The sequence below is a fragment of the Mobula hypostoma genome, chromosome 10, assembly GCF_963921235.1.
Source record: "Mobula hypostoma chromosome 10, sMobHyp1.1, whole genome shotgun sequence".
NCBI classification, from domain to species: domain Eukaryota; kingdom Metazoa; phylum Chordata; class Chondrichthyes; order Myliobatiformes; family Myliobatidae; genus Mobula; species Mobula hypostoma.
Genome location: NC_086106.1, coordinates 37709495 through 37732652, shown reverse-complemented (window position 1 = coordinate 37732652; position 23158 = coordinate 37709495). Strand labels below are relative to the sequence as shown.

Sequence of the window (23158 nt, the reverse complement as noted above, 5' to 3'; positions counted from 1 at the left end):
TGCCAATGACCAGCGGAGTTCCGCAGGGGTCTGTGTTGAAAACGCTTCTTTATATGTTTTAAGTCAGTGATTTGGATGACAGAATTGATGGCTTTGTGGTCAGGTTTGTGGACTATATGAAGATAGTTGGAGGGGCAGGTAGTATTGAGAAAGCAGGAAGGATGCAGAAGGATTTGAACAGATTGGGAGCACGGACAAAGAAGTGGTGGATGGAATATCCTGCAGGGAAGTCTATAGTCATGCACTTTAGTAGAAAAAATAAAAGTGTGGACTATTTTCTAAACAGAGAGAATTTTTTTTTTAAAAATCAGAGGTGCAAAGGGACTTTGGAGCCCTCGTGCAGGGTTCCCTAAAGATTAACTTGCAGGTTGAATCAGTGGTGAGGAAGGCAAATGCATTGTTAGTATTCATTTTAAAAGAACTGTAAGAGCAAGGTTGTAATGCTGAGGCTGTATAGGGCATTGGTCAGACCACACTTGGAGTATGAGCAGTTTTGGGCCCTTGTGTAAGAAAAAATGTGCTAGTGGTGGAGACGGTCCAGAGGAGTTTCATGAGAATTATTCCAGGAAAGAAAAGGGTTAATATATGAGGAAGATTTGATGGCTCTGGTCCTGTACTCATGGGAGTTTAGAAGAATGAGGAGGAATTTCATTTAAACCTATTGAATATTGAAAAGTCTAGTTAGAGTGGATGTGGAAAGGATGTTTCCTGTAGTTGGTGGGTCTAGAACCAGAGGGCACAACCTCAGAATAGAGGGACATCCATTTAGAACAGAGATGAAGAGGAATTTCTTTATCAGAAGGTGGTGAATCTGTGGAATTCATTGCCACATATAGCTGTGGAGTCTGTCATTGGGTATATTTAAAGCCGAAATTGATAGGTTCTTCATTAGTCCGGGTGTCAAAAGTTACAAGAAGAAGTTAGAATGGGGTAGAGAGGGATAATAAATCATGCATGATGGAATGTCGGAACAGACTCGATAGACTGAATTGCCTAATTCTGCCCCTATGACTTATGGTCTTATGGAGTACAAGCCTAGAGGCATCAAACACCTCTCCTGTATTAACCCTTTCAATTCTGGGATCATTCTCATTAACCTCCATACAGACAATGTCTGCCAGCCATCCTTAAGTCTTCCTAATTTCCTCGCCAAAGCAAAGCACAAAATAAAAATCCTGTCATACCAACTTTATAAAGTGCAAGAGAAAAGATAACCAGTGGTACACACACATTCTTCTTGAAGAGTACTGTTATTGCCCACTCACTATGTCAGGAACTATAAAAGGCTGAATTGGCCAAAAGACCACCTTCCTTCTGCCTGACATTTCCAGCATCTTTCATTGACTTTTTGATTTTTCTAAGTCATTTACTTGGACACAGAGGGAGAACGTTTTGAATAACCAAGACTGTTTTAACATACTTGTGGAGAATTAGGAATGTGAAGAATTCATTTCAGTGGAAGTGACTCTGCAGCCCCTGAGACTGCATGTTTGTCCTTCTCTTCATGGCCCCTTGCTTTATTTCTGGTCGTCAAGTCAACAGAACTCTTTAAGTGTGACTTGAAAAATCTGGGGTAGCAATCATTCATAGACTCTTGTTTTTAATTTGCCAATATTAATATTTTTCAGACACAGCACAGGATAGGGAATTGGCTGAGTTCCAGGCTAAGAATGCAGAAATGGATGGGGTTCATTTGTAATTTAATCAACTGTTCCACACTTTTAGTTTGGTTTTGTCACTGTTTATTAACCTGGAAAACTAAATTTGTTTCAAGTCACTTTAGGCTAACTTTAAGACCTGGAGGGGGAGCATAGGAGGGCCACGGAGCTGATTCAGAGAGATAGATAGTGAGTAAAGCCAAGAGAAACAGGAATACATTAAAAGCCACAGATTTTATGATCTTACAGAAGTAGGTGAAAAGCTAAAGAGCCACAAAAAATATAAACCAAATACAGTGCCCTGTAAGGCCCAAGAGATACTTAAAGATTGATCTTATAGAGGTTTTGTGTGCTTAGCTACTTAAAGAGACTTACATACCTTACAGCAAAAGATTATTCAATAGCCAAGAATGTGGTCTGATGGGAGAGGACAATGGGAGACCTGTGTTTAAAGTCATGAGGAACTTAGATACAGTGAACATGAAGTCTTTTTGCCAGGGAAGGAAAACAAAAACGAGAAGGCAGAGAATCAGAATCTTTATCACTGACCTAGATGATGTGGTTCGTTGTTTTGCAGCAGCAGCTCACTGCCAAGACATAAAATTACAATAAATTACAAAGATACATAGTGCAAACAAGGCTGTGTTGGTGAATCATTTAGAAATGTGGTGGTGGAGGAGAAGAAGCTGTCCCCTGAATAACTGTGTATGAGTCTTCGGGCTGGTGTACTAACAAGCAGAAAGCATATCCCAGAGGGTGATGGATGCTGCCTTCTTGAGGCACCACACCTCTTGAAGATGTTGGTAGTGATGATGTTGTGCCTGTGATGAAGCTGGCTGAGTCTAAAACCCTTTACAGCTTTTTGCAATCCTGTGCATTGGAATCTCCGTACCAGGCTGTGATACAAGGTTTAAAGTGAGAGGAGAAAATCTGAAAGGGGCCTGAGGGGCAAGTTGAGGATGGAGAGGATATAGAATGAGCTTCCAGAGGAAGTAGTGGTAATCAGATAAATAATGTAATTGAAAAGATATTTGGATAAGTACATAGTAAGGTAAATTGTCTTTTAAGGTACTCTCGCTCTCTGTTCGTTCCTCATCTGGTAGGGCAAAGTAGTTTAGTGAGAAAGGCTCCGAGGCAGTGTTTTGTACTCTGTGTGGGATGTGGGAAGTCTGGAAGACCTCCAATCTCCCAGATAAACACATCTGCACCAGATGCACCAAGCTGCAGCTCTTGAGAGAATGTACTAAGGAACTGGAGCTGCAGCTCGATGACCTTAGACTCGTGGGAGAACGAGGAGATGATACACAGGAGCTACAGGGAGGTAGTCACTCCCAGGTTGGAGGAGCCAGGTAACTAGATGACTATCAGAAGAAGCAGGGGAAATGCACAGCCAGTGCAGGTTACACCTGTGACCATTCCCCATATTTATTATTAAGTATGCAATTTTAGATACTATTGAGGGGGATGACCTACTGGGGGAGCCACAGTGACCGTGTCTCAGGCACTGAATCTGGTGCCGTGACTCAGAAGAGCAGAGAGGAGAAGAGAACTGCAGTATTGATAGTCAGAGGAACAGAGGTGAGGTTCTGTGGGTACAATAGAGATATGTTGCCTCCCTGGTTACAGGGTCAGAGATGGTTGGGATCAGGTCCATGGCATTCTCAAGGGTGAGGGTGAGCAGCCAGAAGTCTTGGTACAAATTGGCACCACTGACATTAGTAGACAAGGTGGCTGAAGAGAGGATTTACGGAGCTAGGTGGAAAGCTGAGAAACAGGACCTCTGAGGAAGTAATCTCTAGATCGATGCCAGGGCCATGTGTCAGTGAGGGTGAGAATGGGATGATTTGGCAGGTGAATGCATGGCTGAGGAACCAGTGCAGGGGGCAGGAGTTCAGCTTTCTGGATCATTGGGATCTCTTTTGGGGAAAGTACCACCCGTACAAAAGGGACAGGTTACACCTGAACTAGAGGGACCAATATCCTTGGGGTCAGGTTGACTAGAGTTTTTCCAGTGGGCTTAAACTAATTTGGCAGGGGTTGGGATCCAAAGTGATAGTGCTAACTGTTGTATGTTAATGATTTGTATGATAGAATTGATTGCTTTGTTGCAAAGTTTGCAGATGATACAAAGGTAAGTAAAGGGTCAAGTAGTTTTGAGGAAGTAGAGAGGCTACAGAAGGACGTAGGAGAATGGGCAGTTGGAATACAGTGTCAAGAAGAGTATAGTCATGTACTTTGGTAGAAGAAATGAAAGGGTAGACTATTTTCCAAATGGAGAGAAAATACAAAATTCTGCACAAAGGGACTTGAGCCCTTGTGCAAGATTCCTAAAAGTCAATTTGTAGGTTGAGTCTGTGATGAGGAAGGCAAGTGTGATGTCAGCATTCATTTCAAGAGGGCTACAAAATAAAAGCAAGGATGTAATGTTGAGGCTTTATAAAGCACTGTGAGGCATCACTGGGAGTATTGTGAGCAGTTTTGGGCCCCTTGTCTTGGAAAGGATATGCTGAAACTGGACACGTTTGAAAGGAGGTTCACGAAATGATTCCAGGGCTGAACAGCTTGTCATATGAAGAGTGATAGTTCTGGGACTGTATTCACTAGAATTCAGAAGAATGAGGTGTGACCTCATTGAAACCTATCGCATGGTGAAAGGCCTTGATAGAGTGGATGTGGAGAGGATGTTTCCTATGGTGGGAGAATCTAAGACCAGAGGACACAGCCTTAGAATAGCGGGGGACATCCTTTTGGAATGGAGATGAGGAATTTCTTTAGCCAGAGAGTGATGAATCTGTGAATCTGTGGAATTTGTTGCTGTAGGCAGCTGTGGAGGCCAATTTTTTATGTATATTTAAGGCAGATGTTGATAGATTCTTTATTGGCCAGGGCATAAAAGCATACAGTGGGGGGGGGGGGGGTGATGGAGGAGCCAGGAGATTGGGGCTGAGAGGAATAATGGATCAGACATGATGAAATGGCGGAGCAGACTCAATGGGCCAAATGGCCTAATTCTGTTTCTCTGTCTTATGGTCTTATAATGGACCTATGTACATTATCTCACTTTTTTCCCTCTCTTTTTGCACTATTTATTTAAATTAATTTTATATCTAATATATCTTATAATTTATAGCTTTTTTATGTATTGGTTTGTGGTGCTGCCACAAAGCAACAAATTTCACAACAAATACTAGGGATATTAAACCTTATTCTGAAGAAAGGAGAGGCTGCTTGGCTGACAAGAAGGCTATATGGAGACTCATGGAAGATTAAGGACTTTGAGACTTTACAGCAGCGAGACACCAAATGTCTCGTTGCTGTAAAGTCTCAGAAACTTGTCATCACTTTATTCCTCAACTCAGTCACACGCTGGCAAGGCTCAGTAGTCAACAAACATCAAAAACGACCCTGCATTAGAGAGTTGAAGTTAATGAACCACCTTAGTTTAATTCCCACTGAGCAGAGCTTGCAGTATTTTGCTGAATTCACATGTTGGATAACTTACTGACTCTTTCCAATGCAGTTTTTGCTGCTTATTCGACATTATTATGCAGCTTTGTTATTCTGTTGCTAACGAGCCTTTAATTATTTCTTCACAGGCCAAAGTTTCAAGCATTTCACACAAAAATGATTCTGTTATATTTAAAATAGTGATTGTTTCCTTCACCTCCATCGACTTCAGTTTAATTACTGTGCTGTCAGGAGACAAATTGTCTGGCAAGACATCAGATTTGTGTAGTGAATATTCACACTGTTTCGTTGTGAATTTTGTGAAGGGAGTTACTGTGACAATTTGTTTTTTTGGTACTCATTTGAACACTGTGAGATACTTCAATGCCAACCAATTTGTAATTTCTTTGATTGCTGCCAAATGCTGCCTGACATAAAGGTGTTTTTATGATATAGGAACTAGCCTGCTTTAATTAGATTTGAGGCTCCTTTTGGAGAGTCCCAAACAGAGTACTTCATCCCAAAAACACAAGAAATTCTGCAGATGCTGAAAATCTGATCTAAACCAAGTTCCAGCTTGATCTCCAGACAACAGCTATCATTCAGCTCCTAAAATCTTCCACCATAGAACTAGTTGGTCATTTATGTGTTCCTCATCTTGTGTCTGTAGTGGTAAAACTGCCAACTGCGACTATTTTGGAACAAGTAACGTTTGGGATACCTTTTCTAGTCATCTTCCTTGCCCAAGGGTGAGCAGTGCTCGTCTTGAATAGGAAACTTAGTCACCTGGGTGGTGCTAAACCCCTCTGCTATCCCAGGGTTGGAGTTGAATGACCTGAATCCACACGTCACCTACGTGCAGGCCATTGGTTACCCCCACCTGTTGCTTTGTCCCCATTCTCCCCCCCCCCCATCGCCACAGGACTTAGTAAGTTTGAGTAGTGATGAGTTGCACACCAAGGAACTTGTGCATGGTGAATGATTTCAAGATCACTAGAGCCATGTGCGGAGCAGAGTGCTAGATGGATCATCGGCTGCTTAGATCAATACTCTCACTACACATCATCCCATCTGCACCGAAAGAAATCAAAAGTAACCCGACAACCTCTTGATACCGACAAGTTACAGCACCATAAACATTGAGAGCAATTTGCAAACTGTCCCAATGACACACTACCATCCTATAGACCCCAGATGGAAGCGTAGCTCAGATGTGAAATCAATACAAGATGAAATCAGCTAAGTCAGCCCTCGTACCAAAAAGGGAGCTCATCGGGATTGGTTTAACAAAAATAACAAAAATATCACCAGGACGCTGGAAGAAAAGCAAAAGGCATTTCATGGCAGAACGTTTCTTCAATCCTGAAACGCGATCACTTCAAACACCTTTAGAGGTAAACACAGACTGCACTATGCCGAATGCAAACTGAATGGTGGGTGAGAGAAACCGGAGGAAATCCAGTGCTATGCTGACACCAAAGACTTTAAGATATTCATTGGTGCCATCAAAGCCATCTATGGACCACACAAGCCTCATGTCACACCCCTTCTGTCAGTCCTGCTCAGAGAGAAAAAGAGTATTAATGACAGGTGGAGAGAACACTTAAGCAACTTGTTCAACAGGCCTCCTATTGTCGTCCAGGCTGCACTCCATTAGGTCTCCCAGAAACTCACTGCTGACAGCCTCAACCATTCTCCTCCAAAGGTTGAGGTCAAACCATTGCTCACTTAAGTTCTGGAAAAGCCTCTAGGAAGGATAGAACCCCTGCCAGTATCTTCAACTCAATGGGTTCAGTTGCACTCTTCTGGGAAGATGAAGACATGCCCAGTGAACTCAGAGATGCTTTGATCGTACCTCTTTTCAAGAACAAAGGCAGCAGAGCTGACTGATAACTACCACAGCATCTTGCTGCTGTCATTCGCTGGGAAGATCTTAGCCCGTGTCACTCTCAACCACCTAATCATGACCATATCAGAGAAGAACCTGCCTGAGGCACAGTGCGGGTTCCACCCTGGAAGAAGCACCATTGATATGTTGTTTGCTGTCAAGTTCAGGAAAAATATATCGAGCAGAATCTGGATCACTGTCTTCATAGATTTAACTGAGGCCTTTGACACGGTTAACAGAGAAGCGCTTTGGGTAATCTTGTTAAAGTTAGGATACTCATGCAAGTTCATCAATCTTTCTTCTTTCACAATGATGTGACAGGCCTTGTCCTCTCAAATGGGGAGGCCTCAGAACTATTCAATATCCCAAATGGCTTGAAACAAGGGTGTGTGCTGGCCCCATGCTATTCCACCTCCTTTTCACACATTTACTCAACTACACAGTCAAGGACACAGAACACGAGTGTACTTCAGTTCAGACTTGATGGGTTATTGGTTGATCTGCATTGCCTAAAATCCAAATTTTAAGACAGTTAATAGAATCATCCTCAAAGCATTCAATGCAGATGACTGTGCCCTAATGGGCCACAGGGAGTCTGATCTGCAACTGGTTATTGACAGGTTCGTGGAAGGCTCATGTCTGTTCGGCTTCATCATCAATCTGAACAAAACAGAGGCCTTATTTCAACCTGCTTCAGGATCTGCTGCTGTGCCGCTTTCCATCCCCATCGAAGACACAACACTGAGGGTACTAAAAGAATTCAAATATCTTGGCAGTGTCATCTCCAGTGATGGTTCCTTGGATAAAGAAATCAGCTCCAGGATTTGCAAGGCTAGTCAGAGCCTCGACCGCCTATGATCACCTGTGCTAAGCCAGGACAATATCAACTTGTACAAGGCTGTTATCCTTACTAGTCTCCTGTATAGTTGTGAAATGCGGACTGTATACTAAAGGCAACTCAAATTGCTGGAGCACTTCTACTTTTGCAGCCTGAGATCCATTATGGGTATCTACTGGCACAAACCTGGAAGTGTTGAATAGGGCAAAGACAGGGAAGCAGAAACCATGGTAGACCTCAGCCTCAAAAGAGGCGTAAAGACGGTGTGAAAGCCAGCGTTGATTATAGTGGGCTTGCACCCTGGCATCTGGAACATAGGGCATAAGACTGAACTGGTTGCTGCACCTTGGTTAAACTTGCTCAACAACTTAGAAGATAGGCATCACAGGAAGCTGAAGACTACCTGGCAGAAGAAGAAAGCAGCAGCAACAGCTGTGTATAGAATGTGAACAATTCCCTTGTCCCCACTGTGAATGTTTCTGCCATTCAAGAATTGGCCTCTACAGTCACCTCCAAACACAGATAAGATGAGCTACACAAACACAAGCATCATTATCAAAATCAATTGACAAACAACAGCTGGTGGCTAAGGGCTCCAGTCTCCTTTTTCTAGGATGAATTGTGTTTGCGGTTCCACGCCTTCAAAAGTTCCAAGTACAAACGTTTGTAAATTTATTATCAAAGTATGTACATATGTTTATGGCACCATGCACTATCGCGAGATTCATTTTCTTGCAGACATTCACAGTAGAGCAAAGAAATGCGAATGAAAAACTGCACACAAAGACTGGCAAGCCACTAATGTGCAAAATTAGGAAAACTGCAAATACAAAATAAAATGACAAAATATTAATAATAAGTAATACAGTGGATTCTGGTTAACTGGGTCACATCGGGACCAGTACATTTTGACCCAATTAAGTAGCTGCCAAATTCGCCAAAGTTTCATGGAAATAGTTAATAAGGTATAAAAGAAATGCCACCTAACTGAACAACATTATATTTATTTAGAGATACCATCTGGAACAGGCCCTTCTGACCCTTCAAGCTACACTGCCCAGCAAACCACCAAATAAACCCTAGCCTAATTACGAGACACTTTACAATGACCAATTTACCTACTAATTGGTTCAGCTTTGGACTGTCACTTGCGTGATAACAAAAAGAGAAACTACAGGAGTAACTCAGCAGATGAGGCAGCATCTCTAAAAGGGAATGAGAGAACATTAAGATGTTTCATCAGACTAAAGTTCCTGACCCTCAAGGGTTAACTGTTGATCTGAGTATTTTCAGCATTCTGTTTTTATTTCAGATTTCCAGTATCTACACTTTTGTTTTGATTTGGAGTGATTAAGATTGGTTTGACCTTTATAATATTTTTATTATGGTAATATTCCCTAATATGACCAGTGTTACTGACAGCAACTGAATTCCATAGAGGTGTTTGGATTTCCATAATAATCATAACCCTGGTGATTGTTAATAACCTTAACCATATTTTATTTCTTCAGTGCATTCCACAGAGGTGTTTATTGAGCTGCTGCTTCCTCACTGTGTGCAATTCACTTTCCTCTTCTCGCCTAATCACTGCTTCACCTTGCTATGCCTGCACTGTTTCATCTATCCTCTTTGGGGCTGGTTCATCTGAGTTTTAATTTTGAAAAAAAAGTACACATTGAATTGGAAGACATTAAATTGCACAGTCCCAACAAGTTGTCCCTAGCAATGAAAATTTCAACCATTCTTACCCGCATTTGAAGAATTGATTGGAACAGATCAGGTGTTCTGGACACTGCAGATGCTAACATCAGGAGCAACAATCTAGTTTGAAGGAACTTAGTGAGTCAAACAGCATCTGGAATTTTCATTTTGTTTCCCTTCGCAGATGTTGCTTGACCTGCTTGCTTTCTCTAGAAGAATATTTGTTGCTCCTGGTTGAGGTATTCTGCTATGTTGGGAATAACGATAGTTTAAAGCCTTTCACTGAGCAAGAAACAACCTGATTTCCCTTTACCATTACCAACACCAGTGAGAGAAGGTTCAATCACTGCCAAAGGAAATAGGAAAGATGATGAAGCTGCAGTAAACTGGGCTTTAAAAACCTGCAAATTGGAAGAGAAAAGCAAAACCACAAAGCCAAGAAATATCAGCTTCAGGGTCCAAGACAATGCAAGAAGTTGGGATCTCAGTGCAGGGAAGAGGAAGCCCCCAAACATTTAGATATTAGGAAGAATGTACGGGGTTGGATTTTCCTTTGATTGCACTTGGATGAAGTCACAGTGTGAGTAAGCCTCGTCTGATTTTAAATTCTTCAATGCACATCTTTAATTACGTGGTCAGAGGAAATGTTGCTCAGATGTGGAGACAAGAGGCTGTAGAGCTGGAATCTGAAGCAACATTCAGCTGGAGAAACACAGCAGGCTGCGTGGCATTTGGGGGAAGGAAAAGAACTGCTGACATTTCAGATCTTGATGTAAGGTTTTCACTTAAAACATTGACAATACCTTTCCTCCCCAAAATGCCACACAGCTTTCTGAGTTCCTCCAGCAGATTGTTTGTGGCTCTAAATTTAGATCTTAGTTTTCATCTAATTTGTAAGGTAAGGTTGCCATTTTTCCCAGATCCAAGATCCTCTGCATTGTCACATGACCCAATTGCCACCAATCCCCACCTCTGATCAACCTTTTCACATTTTGTTCATTGCTTATGATGAAGCAAGAGAGGTGCCAAGTGGTCAGTCCAAACAATTCCTTACATTTTGGCATCTTACTTACAGTTGGCCAATAATCCAGCTCTGGTTAAAATGTCATTTTTGTCAATTGTGCACTGCGTTGCCATGCAGTTTTGTTTTCAGATGAGCTATTTCAAAAGCATGTAGCCCTATCTGTTAAAAGATGTGACAGTTCACGTAACAACAGGAGGAAGCCATTCTGCCTTTTTTTGCCATTCAGTTGCATCAGATTTAAGAGTCCGATGGCCACCTGAGTCCACAGCAACCATCAGCCATCCATTCACAACTCCACATGAATACCGGACCATCAGCCCAACCATCAACCATCCATTCATAATTCCTCTTCCCCCATTCCCCTAACCATCAACCATGCATTTACAGGCCCTTCAGTCCACTAACTATCAACCATCCATTTATAATTCCACATGAATACCGGACCATCAGCCCAACCATCAGCCATTCATTTATAATTCCACATGAATACTGGACCGTTAGCCCTAACATCAGCCATTCATTAATAATTCCACATGAATACAGGACCATCAGCCCAACCATCAACCATCCATTTACAATTCCACATGAATACAGGACCATCAGCCCAACCCTCAACCATCCATTTATAATTCCACATGAATACAGGCTTGTCAGTCCACTAAGTGCACATTAACCATCAGCCATCCAGCCACTATTCCCCATGAATCATTGTTGTTTTTTCTTCCCATATTCCCATCAACTCCTCTACCCCCCCCCCCCAGATTCTACCCTTCACCCACCTACCGAGGCAATTTACAGTGGTCAGTTAACCAACCCTCACAGACCTCTTTGGGATGCAGGAGGAAGCCTGCACCCTTGAGCACCTGGAGGAAACCCACACAGTCGTGGAGGAAGAAGTGCCAACTTCACCCAGACAGTCTCCGAGGTTGTGATTGAACCCGGTCTCTGGCATTGCAAAACAGCAGCTATACTAGCTGCTAACTTCATTTACCATCTGCCTTGGTAACCTTGCGACACTTAAATTCCCTCATGACCCTCCACCTCTAACGTCAGTTCAACGTTTCTGCTGTGTGAACAACTGTCTGCTGATATCACCCTGGAACTGTCTAGTTTTGATCACTGGTTATACTCATGGTGTAGGCTCCCTATAACCCAACCGGAGGAAATACAAACTTTGTACTTTATATCAAACACTTCAGAGGCCACTTCAGTTAAGCATCTTGCCGTAGGGTCTGGTGTCACATATTGACTAACCAGGTATGAAAGTCAGATTTGTAGTGTACAGCTTTGAAGCAGGCAACCAGATATATGGAAGCACATGACTCCTCACTGGTGCTGGCAATGTGACAATGTAGGCTTTGTTTCTTCTCTTCCTGGTCCATGTTGGAGGGGAGGCTGCGTGGCAGAAACTTTCAATTGCAAAGGCTTTGGTAGAGTTCAGGGAGGGAGAAGTGCACCTTCAGATAGTTTGACATGGGTACTTGGTGAGTACCTGAGACATCAGTGATTCAACACTGAGTTTCCTATTTGTGCCTCAGATCTCCATTTCTCTTTATTGTACTTGCTTGTGATTTCTGCTAACAACCTCCAAACTGCAGTCAGTTTGCTTTTATTCCCTCAATCTTTCACCTTCCAGGATCCTCTCTCACTCTCCGAGCTCTCTCATGTTTTCTATTTATCTCACACATCTTTGTCTATTACATCTGCCTTACACGTACCTACACATTGCCTTCCTCCCACTCTCACCTTTATTTCACAATATCCCTCCCTCACTCCCACACCAGCCCCTTTCCTCTACTTCCCATTTACCCTTGCTTCCCCTCCCCCTTCCTCACTCCTTCCTCCTTCCCTTTCCCCTCACCCCTCGATCCCTCCCCCTCTGTCCCCCTCCGTCTCCCCCCCATCTCCAGCTCCCCTCTCCGCCTCCCCCCTTCATCTCCCCCCATCTACCTCCTCTCCCCCCTCTCACCCCTCCCCCTATCTACCTCCTCTCCCCCCTCTCACCCCTCCCCCTCTCCCCCCTCTCCACCCCTCCCCCCTCTCCACCCCTCCCCCTCTCCCCCCTCCCCCTCTCCCCTCTCTCCCCCCACCTCTCTCTCTTGCCCCTCTCATCCTTCTCAGCTCTCTCTCCCCTCACCCTCTCCCCTTCTCCTTCTCCCTCTTCCCCTCCCCTCTCCTCCTACCTAGCTCACCCTAACACCCTCCTCCTTACCCCCTCCCCTTCCACCTAATCCCCATCCCCTACCCCCTTCCCACTCCCACCTACCCCCTCCCTTCCCCCTACAACTCCGAACTCCACCCCATCCTCCCTCTTCCCATCTCTTCCGCTCTTCCCCCCTCCCTCTCCCTCCACCTCTCCATCCACCTCTCCCCCCTCTCCCCCCTCTCCCCCCTCTCCCCCTCTCTCCCCTCTCCCCCTCTCCCCCCTCTCTCCCCTCTCCCCTCTCCCCCCCTCCCCCCTCTCCCCCTCTTCCCCCCTCTCTCCCCTCTCCTCCCTCTCCCTCTACCTCTCCCCTCTCCTCTCCTCCTACCTAGCTCACCTTAACACCCTGCCCCTTACCCCCTCCCCTGCCAACTAACCCCGTCCCTCTCCCACCTACCCCCTCCCCTCCCCCCACAACTCCTACCTCCTCCCCGTCCTCCCTCTCCCTGTCTCTTCCACTGACTCCCCTCCCCCTTCTGCCGTCTCCCCATTTCTTCCCCTTCTCTCCCTCTCTTCTCACTCTCTCCCATTCTCCACCCTTCTCACCCTCACCATCCCTCCATCCCCTTCCTTCCCTCACCCTCTGGCTCTCTTTCTCTCTCTCACTCTCTCCCAGACGCTCTCTGCACCCTTCCTTCACCCCCACTTTCTCTCATTCTTCCCCCCTCGTTCCCAAGGGTGAATGAGCTTCTGAGACCCTTTGAAGAGGACCTTCCTTTTCTTGTTGCATTTAGGGCAAAGTGCCCCCTGCAGCCAACCTCTGGGACCACATTGAGCCTTCCATCTGCTTCACCACCTCCAGGTACTGTTTATCTTTCACTTCTGTTATCAACTAGTCTTGTTTTAAAACAAACGCACCTTGAACCACTAGTGTCCATGGTATTCCTGCAGTGCTATGTATTCAGTGACTTAGCCATAGCAACAATAAAAGACTTGGTGTATATTTCCAAGTTGAGACAGTCCGTGATCTGTATAAGCTGCAGAGGGTGATATTCCCTTGCATCTGCTACACTTGTCCTAGCATGGATTTTCATGTTGGAATAACCTAGGCACGTAACAGCAATGCAATCTGTGGACAGTGCACATTGCAGTCATGATGTGCTAGTGTTAAATGGACTGAATGATTAGGTGGTGTGAGTCTATGAGAGTCCAGGTCCAAGGACAGGAGTTGGGGGCCCAGAGGTGGCCTATCCTGGAGTCGGAGGTATGTCTGTGTCTGTGAGTGGATGGGTGGGTGAGGGGTGGATGTTGTTATTTTGTCTGGTTAAAAAAGATTAGGTTAGCTTTATTTGTCACACATACTTCAAAACATGCAGTAAAGTATGTTGTTTGTGTCAAGTCAAATCATACCAACATAGCATAGCCACAACTCGCTAACCCTAAGCCGTACGTCTTTTGGAATGTGGGAGGAAACTAGGCACACAGAGGAAGCCGCGCAGTCACAAGGAGAATGTACAAACTGCTGCCACCAAGCATTGTTGGTATCAGAGTATGTGGCAACACTTGCAGACTGCCCCCAGCATATCCTTGGGTTAACACCAATGACACCTTTCACTGTGTGTTTCGATGTATGTCTGATAAATTAATGAACTTGAATCTGGTGGAGGGGCGTCACTCAAGCTTACTGTTTTGTCCTGAGTGGTGTCAAGCTTCAGTCGTTGGAGCTAAGCTCACCCTGGCAAAATGAGAATAGTCCATCGTGTTTCCGTGCCCTGTAGAAATAGAGTGTCAGAAGGTGAATGACTCAGTATCATCTGACCCACACATAGCTGGTCCAGTTAACTTTCTGATCAATGGTGATCCCAGGATAATGGTCGGGTTTTCGGGATTGCTAGTGGCACTGAATAAGTTGATCCATCTCTCTTGCTGGAGGTGGTTATTACTTGACATATGAGGCATGATTTTCAGCAATGCAATCACTCAAGTCAAGTTTGATGTTCTCCTAAAGGGTTGTCTGTCAGTGGTTCTAACTATAGAGGCTGATCCAGGATCCACATATTGTGAAGGGCTTCCAGACCTCACAATACTGTTCCTTTGCCAGTGGCATGACTCATCAACCCTTATCTAAATATTAAATACAAGAGATTCTGCAGATGCTCAGAATCTTGAGCAGCACACACAAGAAGCTGGAGCAAGTCGGGCAGCATCTTGTGGCCTCTTTGTTGGTCGGGGTTGGCCAATGATGTTCCATCTCAGCTGTCTGCATGATATGCAAGCCAAGGCAGTTTTACATGTAAAGCAAGCTGTTGCCCATGTAACAGGCTCCCTTCTCCATGCAGCTGATGAATCTAAAGGAACAGATGAAACCTATACAGTTTGGGACCAGTGGCATGGCAGGAGCTGCCAGTCAGCGTTGAGCTCAGTGTAGGACTGCCTTGGGGACTGCAGCTCTGGATTTTTCCTCATGGTATATTCCTGAAGCCTTCCCCATGAGAGGGTATAACCACAAAGCAGCGGAGGTTTGAGATCAGAGTTTACCCTCTCCTGGATAAGCTACTAACCATGGCTTTCAAGTCCCATCTGCCCAGAGTGACTGGTAACCTTTGCCTCTTCTGTCAGTAGAAACAGTTCCACTAGGCTTAGTAGCTAAACCACACATGAAGGCCAGGAGCTGGACTTGGTTGTCAGAAGCTATTTGAGACGCATGCCATTGAGAGCATTTAATTGGTAACGGGAGCTTATCTCCACTATAATCCCCTGGCTATAGTAATCTTAAGGAACCAGCCAGCATCTATGAGTCTACACCTTTCACCCCTTCATCTCAGCTGGCCATTACCTCCCTGTGGTTCCCCTCCTCCTTCCCTTTCTCCCATAGTCCACTCTTTTTTCCTATCAGATTCCTTCTTCAGCTATCACCTTCCAGTTTCTCTCTTCATCCCCTGCCCCCCGACCCACCTTCCCCCTCACCTGGTCTCATCTATCACCTGCCAGCTTGTACTCCTCCCATTCCCTCACCTTCTAGCATGTGCCCCTCCTCCTTTCCAGTAGTAATGAAGGGTCTCGATCTAAAACATTGAATGTTTACTCTCCACCATAGATGCTGCCTGACCTGCTGAGTTTCCTCAGCATTTTGTGTGCGTTGCTCATATCTGAATGTTGTCCAGGTGTTTCCACGTGCTTCAGTTGCTGTGAGTTCACAAGAGGGATTGAGCATTGTGCAGGTGGAAGGGGACTCATTGATGAAGCAGCTGAAGGTGTTTGGACCTCAGACACTGCCTGAAGCAGTTTGGAGGTGATGTCCTCTTAGACTTTGACCTCCATCAGTCACAACCTGTTCAATCTTACTCTCTCCCAGTATGGATCTAGGTGTTCCTGTTCCCCCCCCCCCCTCCCCTATTATCAAATAATGAATTCTGCACTATTTCTTCATTTTGTGATTTCTGGTATTGTTATGACTTTCAGTATACTGCCACAAAACAACACACTTCACAAGATTTAAGAGTGGTAATCATCCTGACTCTAATCCTGATCAGAATCAGATTTATTATCACTGACTGGTGATGTGAAATTTGTTGCATGGTAGCACTACAGTGCTATGAGATACAATTACTATAAATCACAAAAATAAATAGTGCCAAAAGAAAGTAATAAAGAGCTGATGTTCATGGATCTTTCAGAAATCTGATGGCAGAGGGGAAGAAGCTGTTCTCAATTATTGAATGTGGATCTTGAGGCTTCTGTACCTCCTTCCCAGTGGCATAGAGAAGTACAGCACATAAACAGGCACTTCAGCATGTCTAGTCCACGTCAGAACCACTTAAAATACCTACTCCAATTGACTTTCACCGGGACCTCAGCCCTCCATACTCCTACCACCTATGTACCTATCTAAACTACTCTTAAACGTGGAATTTCAACTAGCATGCATCACCTGTGCTGGCAGCTCATTCCACACTCTCATGACCCTCTGAGTGAAGAAATTTCCCCTTATACTTTTCACCTTTGACTCTTAACCCATGACCTCTGGGTGTAGTCCCAACCAACCTCGGTGTAAATGCAAACAGGTTTTTCCCACTATCTATACCCTTCATAATTTTGTATACTGCTATCAAATCTCCTCTCAATCTTCTGCGTTCTAAGGAATACAGTCCTAACCTATTCAATCTTTCCTTATAACTCAGGTCCTCCAGGCCCGGCAACATCCTTGTAAATTTTCTCAGCACTCTTTCAACTTTGTTTACATCTTTCCTGTAGGTAGGTGACCAAAACTGTACATGATACTCCAAATTAGGCCTCACCAACGTCTTATACAACTTCAACATAACATCCCACCCGTCTCCTGTACTCAGTACACTGATTTACGAAAGCTAATGTGCCAGAAGCTTTCTTTATCACCTTGTCTACCTGTGAAACCACTTTGCATGAATTGTGGACCTGCATGTCCCAGATGGTGAGAGCCCCTTCTTGAGGCACTGCCTGTTACGTTTGTAGAATTAGTAGGAGAGAAAACGGACAAGCTGAAAAGGGAATTCAAGACTACTTTTTTTCTGTATTACACTCACTTACTGTTTGTTCATTGATTCCTGGGATGGCAGGACTTTCATATGATGAAAGACTGAATCGACTAGGGTTATACTCTCTGGAATTTAGAAGATTGAGGGGGGATCTTATTGAAACGTATAAAATCCTAAAGGGATTGGGCTGGCTAGATGCAGGAAGATTGTTCCCGATGTTGGGGAAGTCCAGAACGAGGGGTCACAGTTTGAGGATAAAGGGGAAGCCTTTTAGGACCAAGATTAGGAAAAACTTCTTCACACAGAGAGTGGTGAATCTGTGGAATTCTCTGCCACAGGAAACAGTTGAGGCCAGTTCATTGGCTATATTTAAGAGGGAGTTAGATATGGTCCTGTGGCTAAAGGGATCAGGGGGTATGGAGGGAAGGAAGGCTGGTACAGGGTTCTGAGTTGGATGATCAGCCATGATCATACTGAATGGCGATGCAGGCTCGAAGGGCTGAATGGCCTACTCCTGCACCTATTTTCTATGTTTCTATATTGTGCATCTGCAAGTATCCTGTCCTTAGATGATATCTAGCACACATATAATGCACTCCATATGTCTGCCATGTTCTGCTTTTAATTTTGATCTGGATCATCTGATTTTTCCCCGAGCAGGTGATTTGCAAACAGCTTGCAGTCAACTAGTACATCCCTCAGCAGTGAATCCTTACCTCACTTCTAGGATCTGCTTGTTATTTGACTCCTCAGAGCTGTGTCCTTTAAATGGGACAGGCCAACTGAACAACTGCAACTCACAGGCCCATGCAGGTCCATGTGCAATGCTGCAGACAATTCCCTTTTGATTCTGACATGAACAATATCAGTAAGATGGAAAGGGAGCAGAGAAAATTTACAAGGATATAGCTGGAATTTGAGGACCTGAGTTATAGGGAAATATTGAATAGGTTAGGACTTTGTTCCCTAGAGCATAGGAGAATGAGAGGTGATTTGATAAAGGTATACAAAATGATGAGGGGTAAATGTAATCAGGCTTTGTTTCTCCACTGAGGTTGGGTGAGATTAGAATGTGAGGTCATGTGTTAAGGGTGAAAGGTGAAATGTCTTAAGGGAACATAAGGGGAACTTTGTCATTCAGAGGGTGATGAGAATGTGGAACGAGTTGCCAGCACCAGTAGTGGATGCGGGTTCAATTTTAACAGTTGAGAAGAATTTGGGTAGAAACGTGGAAGAGAGGGATATGGAGGCCTATGGTCCAGGGGCAGGTAGATGAGACTAAGCAGAATAATAGTTCAGCATGGACTAGATGGGCTGAAGGGCCTGTTTTTGTGCTGTAACAGCCACCCCAGATGTAACCAGCCCTGTTCTATGGAATCTCACTGCAGGGAAGCACTGAACTCTTTACACATTTCTTTGTTCTGCTGCAACTGGCCACAATTGCAGCTGGTGGCAATCTATTCAGAAGTGACAAAATTACTAAAATAACTGAGAATTTATTGGTGCGGGACATCCGCTGTTGGACAGTGGGGCAGGTTTGTAGAATGGTGTTCTTGGCTTTTAAGGATAAGTTTGCCTATAAGGGCTGTAAATATACAGTAGGTGGTGAGAAATTGGAGAGTCTGACACCAGGGACACATATTGAAGGAATTTGACCACAAGGGCGAGCAGGGGACAAGCAGATTGTTGTGATCTGGGAGATGCTGCCTGGAAGCAGATGCCGTGTCAGCTTTTGGAAAGAATTCGAGTAAAAACTCAAAGGTTGGTTGGGTAAGAGCAAATGAGATACTTCAATCCGAGGTGAGCCGGATGTATATTGGACCAGTTGGCTTCCACGGTCCTTGGATGTGTGGTTAGCTAATATAGATTAAAAATGCATACTAATAATGACTTTTGTTTTCTTAACTAGAAGCAAGATCTAAAACATTGACAGAATCTGCCCTTTTCAGTGATAGAGCGGGACTTGCAGACACCAATAGAACTCTACAGCTGAGACAGGAAGAGACTGCCACCATCAAAAAGACAGCATATCACTTACCAAAGGTAAACTGTCACTATATCACACCTTAGCCTTCATTTGACTCTTTGGTTCAAAAATTCTGTTCTGTAATACCACACCTCCAAATAAAAGCATAAGAAATAGCAGCAAGGGTAAGCAGTTGGGATCTTCTCTACTCTTTATTTAGAATACGGCTAATCTTCCACCCACACGCTACTGTTTATTAATATCCTCATATCCCTCGATCCACTTCATGTATTGATCTTTGATTTGAATGAACAATGACCGAACCTCCATAGCCCTCCAAATGTCATCAAGGATCGACTTTATTCACCCTGTGTATTTACATGTGTCAGGAATTTGCCATGGTGTGTTGGTCAAGATGTGAAATGCAACAAAAAAACAATGTTCAATAATTATAAAGAATTATATAAAAAATAAAATTAGAGGTTAAAGTATGGATATGCAATGAAATGTGCATAAATACATAAATATCAACAGGAATTTACAATGTAAACAGCATAATAAAAAGTACGTAGATGAAAGTGTTTTACTATGTTCATCACCATCTGAATGAAACATCTCATTTCAGTCCTACCTTTTATTCTGAGGCTCTGCTCCAGCTCTTAACATCCTCTACTTGGAAAAACCTCCTTCCTGTATCCCATCTCTCAAACCCTTGAGTTTTGTATGTTTCATTGTGACATCCCCTCAGTTTTTTGAACTCTAGGGACTATAGTCTCAGTCTATTTAGCACAGTGGTACTACTGGTGGAGCTGATATCTTGGAGCTCCAGTGACCCCAATTCACTTGTGACCTTGGATGCTATCAGTGTGGAATTTATCCATCCTCCCTGTGACCACCACATTCTAAACGACGTACAGTTAAGGTCAGTGAGTTGTGGACATGCTATGTTGGTGCTGGAAGCGTGGCAACTCATACAAGCTGACCAGCACAATCCTCACTGATTTGATTTTAATAGGTTTCAATAGGTGCATTTAATGTCTGAGAAATGTATACAATATACATCCTGAAATTCTTTTTCTTCACAAACATCCACGAAAGCAGAGGGGTGCCCCAAAGAATGAATGGTAGTTAAATGTTAGAACCTCAAAGCCCCCCCACATCTCTCCCCTCCCATGCACAAGCAGCAGCAAAGCAACGACCCCCCTCTCCCACCAGCAAAAAAAGCATTGGCTCCCCCCACCAAGCTCTCAAATGTGCAGCAAAGACACAGACTTGCAGTACCCTAAAGACTACTCGTTCACCCGGTAATTCAACATACCACAGGCTCTCTCTCTCTCTCCTTAATACGGGGAAAAGAGCATTTTAGATCATGAGAATGCTCAGTCCTTTTTTATTGTCATTTAGAAATGCATACATGCATTAAGAAATGATACAATGTTTCTCCGGAGTGATATCACCGAAAACAGGACAAACCAAACCATTTCACTGTATATTTCAATGTACATATGACAAATAAAGCTAATCTTTAATCTATCCTAAAACCCACATGTCACTGGGATGTGGAAGGATAGCAGAGAACAAGTAAAGAAAACCTGCAAACTCCACACGGACAGCACCAAAGATCACTGAAGCTGTGATGCAGTAGCTCCACCATCTACACCACTGTGCCACCCTGAACAGCCACTGTAACACTTGTTCTGGGGCTCGGCTGTTGTTAACTTACTCTGTGTTCATTTCTCTGTAGGTAGCTGACACCTTCCTCGACACAGCCCCCTGTAAACAACCCTATACTTGCATCTACCTGGATGCTGGTGCAGTTATCTTTGCGAATGGTCCAGATGGTTATGAGGAAGTGAGTATGGGAGTTGAGTGGAGCCGGGTAAGTACACCATCAGTTCACCAAAATGCTGGATAGTGCAATGAATAAACAGACCTGGTGACCCAATGCTTATGGCCGTAAACTCATAAACTCATCCCATTAGAACAGAGATGAGGAAGAATTTCTTTAGCCAGAGGGTGGTGAATCTCTGGAGGCCAAGTCATTGGGTTTATTTAAAGTGGAGGTTGAGAGGTTATTGACTACTAAGGTCATCAAAGGTTACAGGCAGAAACAGGTGCATGGGGTTGAGAGGGAGAATAAATCAGCTATATTGAATGATGGGCCGAGTAGCCTAATTCTGCTCCTTCGCCTTATGGGATGGTCTTATGGGTTGTGGAGAGGAGTTGAAGTGTAGGTAGGGAACAGTGGAAATATGACAGATTGTTATAGAGTCAAACAGCACTGGAAAAGGTTGTTTGGCCCAGCTTGTCCATGCTGACCAAAGTGCCAAGTTAGTCCCATATTCTAAACCTTTCCTTATCCACGCACCTGTCCACATGTCTGGCCCACTTGTTCATGCTGACCAATCTGCCAAGTTAGTCCTATATTCTAAGCCTTTCCCTATCCATGTAACCATTCACCCATCCAAATGTCAATGAATATTTTTAGTTCTGCATGATGGATGCAGAACAAGTGAGCAATTCAGTTGTGCAGGATACAATAATGCTATCTTTGAGAAGATAAGGGAAGCAAAAAGAATACTGATGGCACAGTGGTGTAGCAGTTCGCTTTACGCTATTACAGTGCCAGCTGTAAGATCAGGGTTCAATTCTTGCCTCTGTCTATGAGGAGTTTGTACATTGTGACCATGTGGGTTTCCTCCATGTGCTCTGGTTTCCTCCCACATTCCAAAGACATGTAGGTTCGGTTTAATGAGTTTTTGGCATGTTGTGGTGGCAATTCTTGCATGGCTACCCAGCTATATCCTCGCTAATTTGACTTGACACAAATGGTACATTTCACTGTGGGGTCCAATGTGTATGTGACAAATAAAGCTAATCTAGATGAAGTTACAGGGTAAATCAAAATCATCAAAGAAGCCTTGATGAAATTTCTGTCCAGGGAGGAACCTGAAAGACCTGCAGGTTTATCTGTCCCCATAGATGGTATGTTAGATGTTCCACATGTGGGAGTAAGTTTGATTTGGGACAAAACGTTAACTTTAAAGACTTTTTGATAGGAAATATATACTGTCCACAAAACCAAGCTCTTTGCAGAAGCCTCAGCCATGGGGGAAAAGTGGAGACTGGAGAGCAGAATGTGATTTGAGTTCAGAAGTACATACAGTGGCATGCAAAAGTTTGGGCACCCCTGGTCAAAATTTCTGTTACTGTGAATAGCTAAACGAGTAAAAGATGACCTGATTTCCAAAAGGCATAAAGTTAAAGATGACACATTTCTTTAATATTTTAAGCAAGATTACTTTTTTATTTCCATCTTTTACAGTTTCAAAATAAGAAAAAAGGAAAAGGGCCTGAAGCAAAAGTTTGGGCACCCTGCATGGTCAGTACTTAGTAACACCCCCTTTGGCAAGTATCACAGCTTGTAAACACTTTCTGTAGCCAGCTAAGAGTCTTTCAATTCTTGTTTGGGGGATTTTCACCCATTCTTCCTTGCAAAAGGCTTCTAGTTCTATGAGATTCTTGGGCTGTCTTCCATGCACTGCTCTTTTAAGGTCTATCCACAGATTTTCGATGATGTTTAGGTCGGGGGGCTGTGAGGGCCATGGCAAAACCTTCAGCTTGCGCCTCTTGAGGTAGTCCGTTGTGGATTTTGAGGTGTGCTTAGGATCATTATCCTGTTGTAGAAGCCGTCCTCTTTTCATCTTCGGCTTTTTTTACAGACACTGTGATGTTTGCTTCCAGAATTTGCTGGTATTTAATTGAAATCATTCTTCCCTCTACCAGTGAAATGTTCCCCGTGTCACTGGCTGCAACACAAGCCCAAAGCATGATCGATCCACCCCGTGCTTAACAATTGGAGAGGTGTTCTCTTCATGAAATTCTGCACCCTTTTTTCTCCAAATATATCTTTGCTCATTGCGACCTAAAAGTTCTATTTCAACTTCATCAGTCCACAGGACTTGTTTCTAAAATGCAT

At 43.9% G+C, this 23158-nt stretch overlaps 1 protein-coding gene across 2 annotated transcripts in view; it reads left to right on the top strand.

The window, feature by feature from the left end:
- Nucleotides 1–23158, top strand: part of klc3 (kinesin light chain 3) — a 96394-nt gene that overhangs the window by 57571 nt on the left and 15665 nt on the right. Inside the window, exons 11-13 of one of the 2 annotated variants that reach the window (XM_063060346.1) lie at nucleotides 13494–13561; nucleotides 19163–19256; nucleotides 20924–21058. The exons of the other annotated variant lie outside the window; for it this stretch is intronic. Of the exons in view, the coding sequence (XP_062916416.1) occupies nucleotides 13494–13561; nucleotides 19163–19256; nucleotides 20924–21058 (297 nt within the window). The remainder of the gene's footprint in view (nucleotides 1–13493; nucleotides 13562–19162; nucleotides 19257–20923; nucleotides 21059–23158) is intronic. 2 annotated transcript variants of the gene reach the window in all.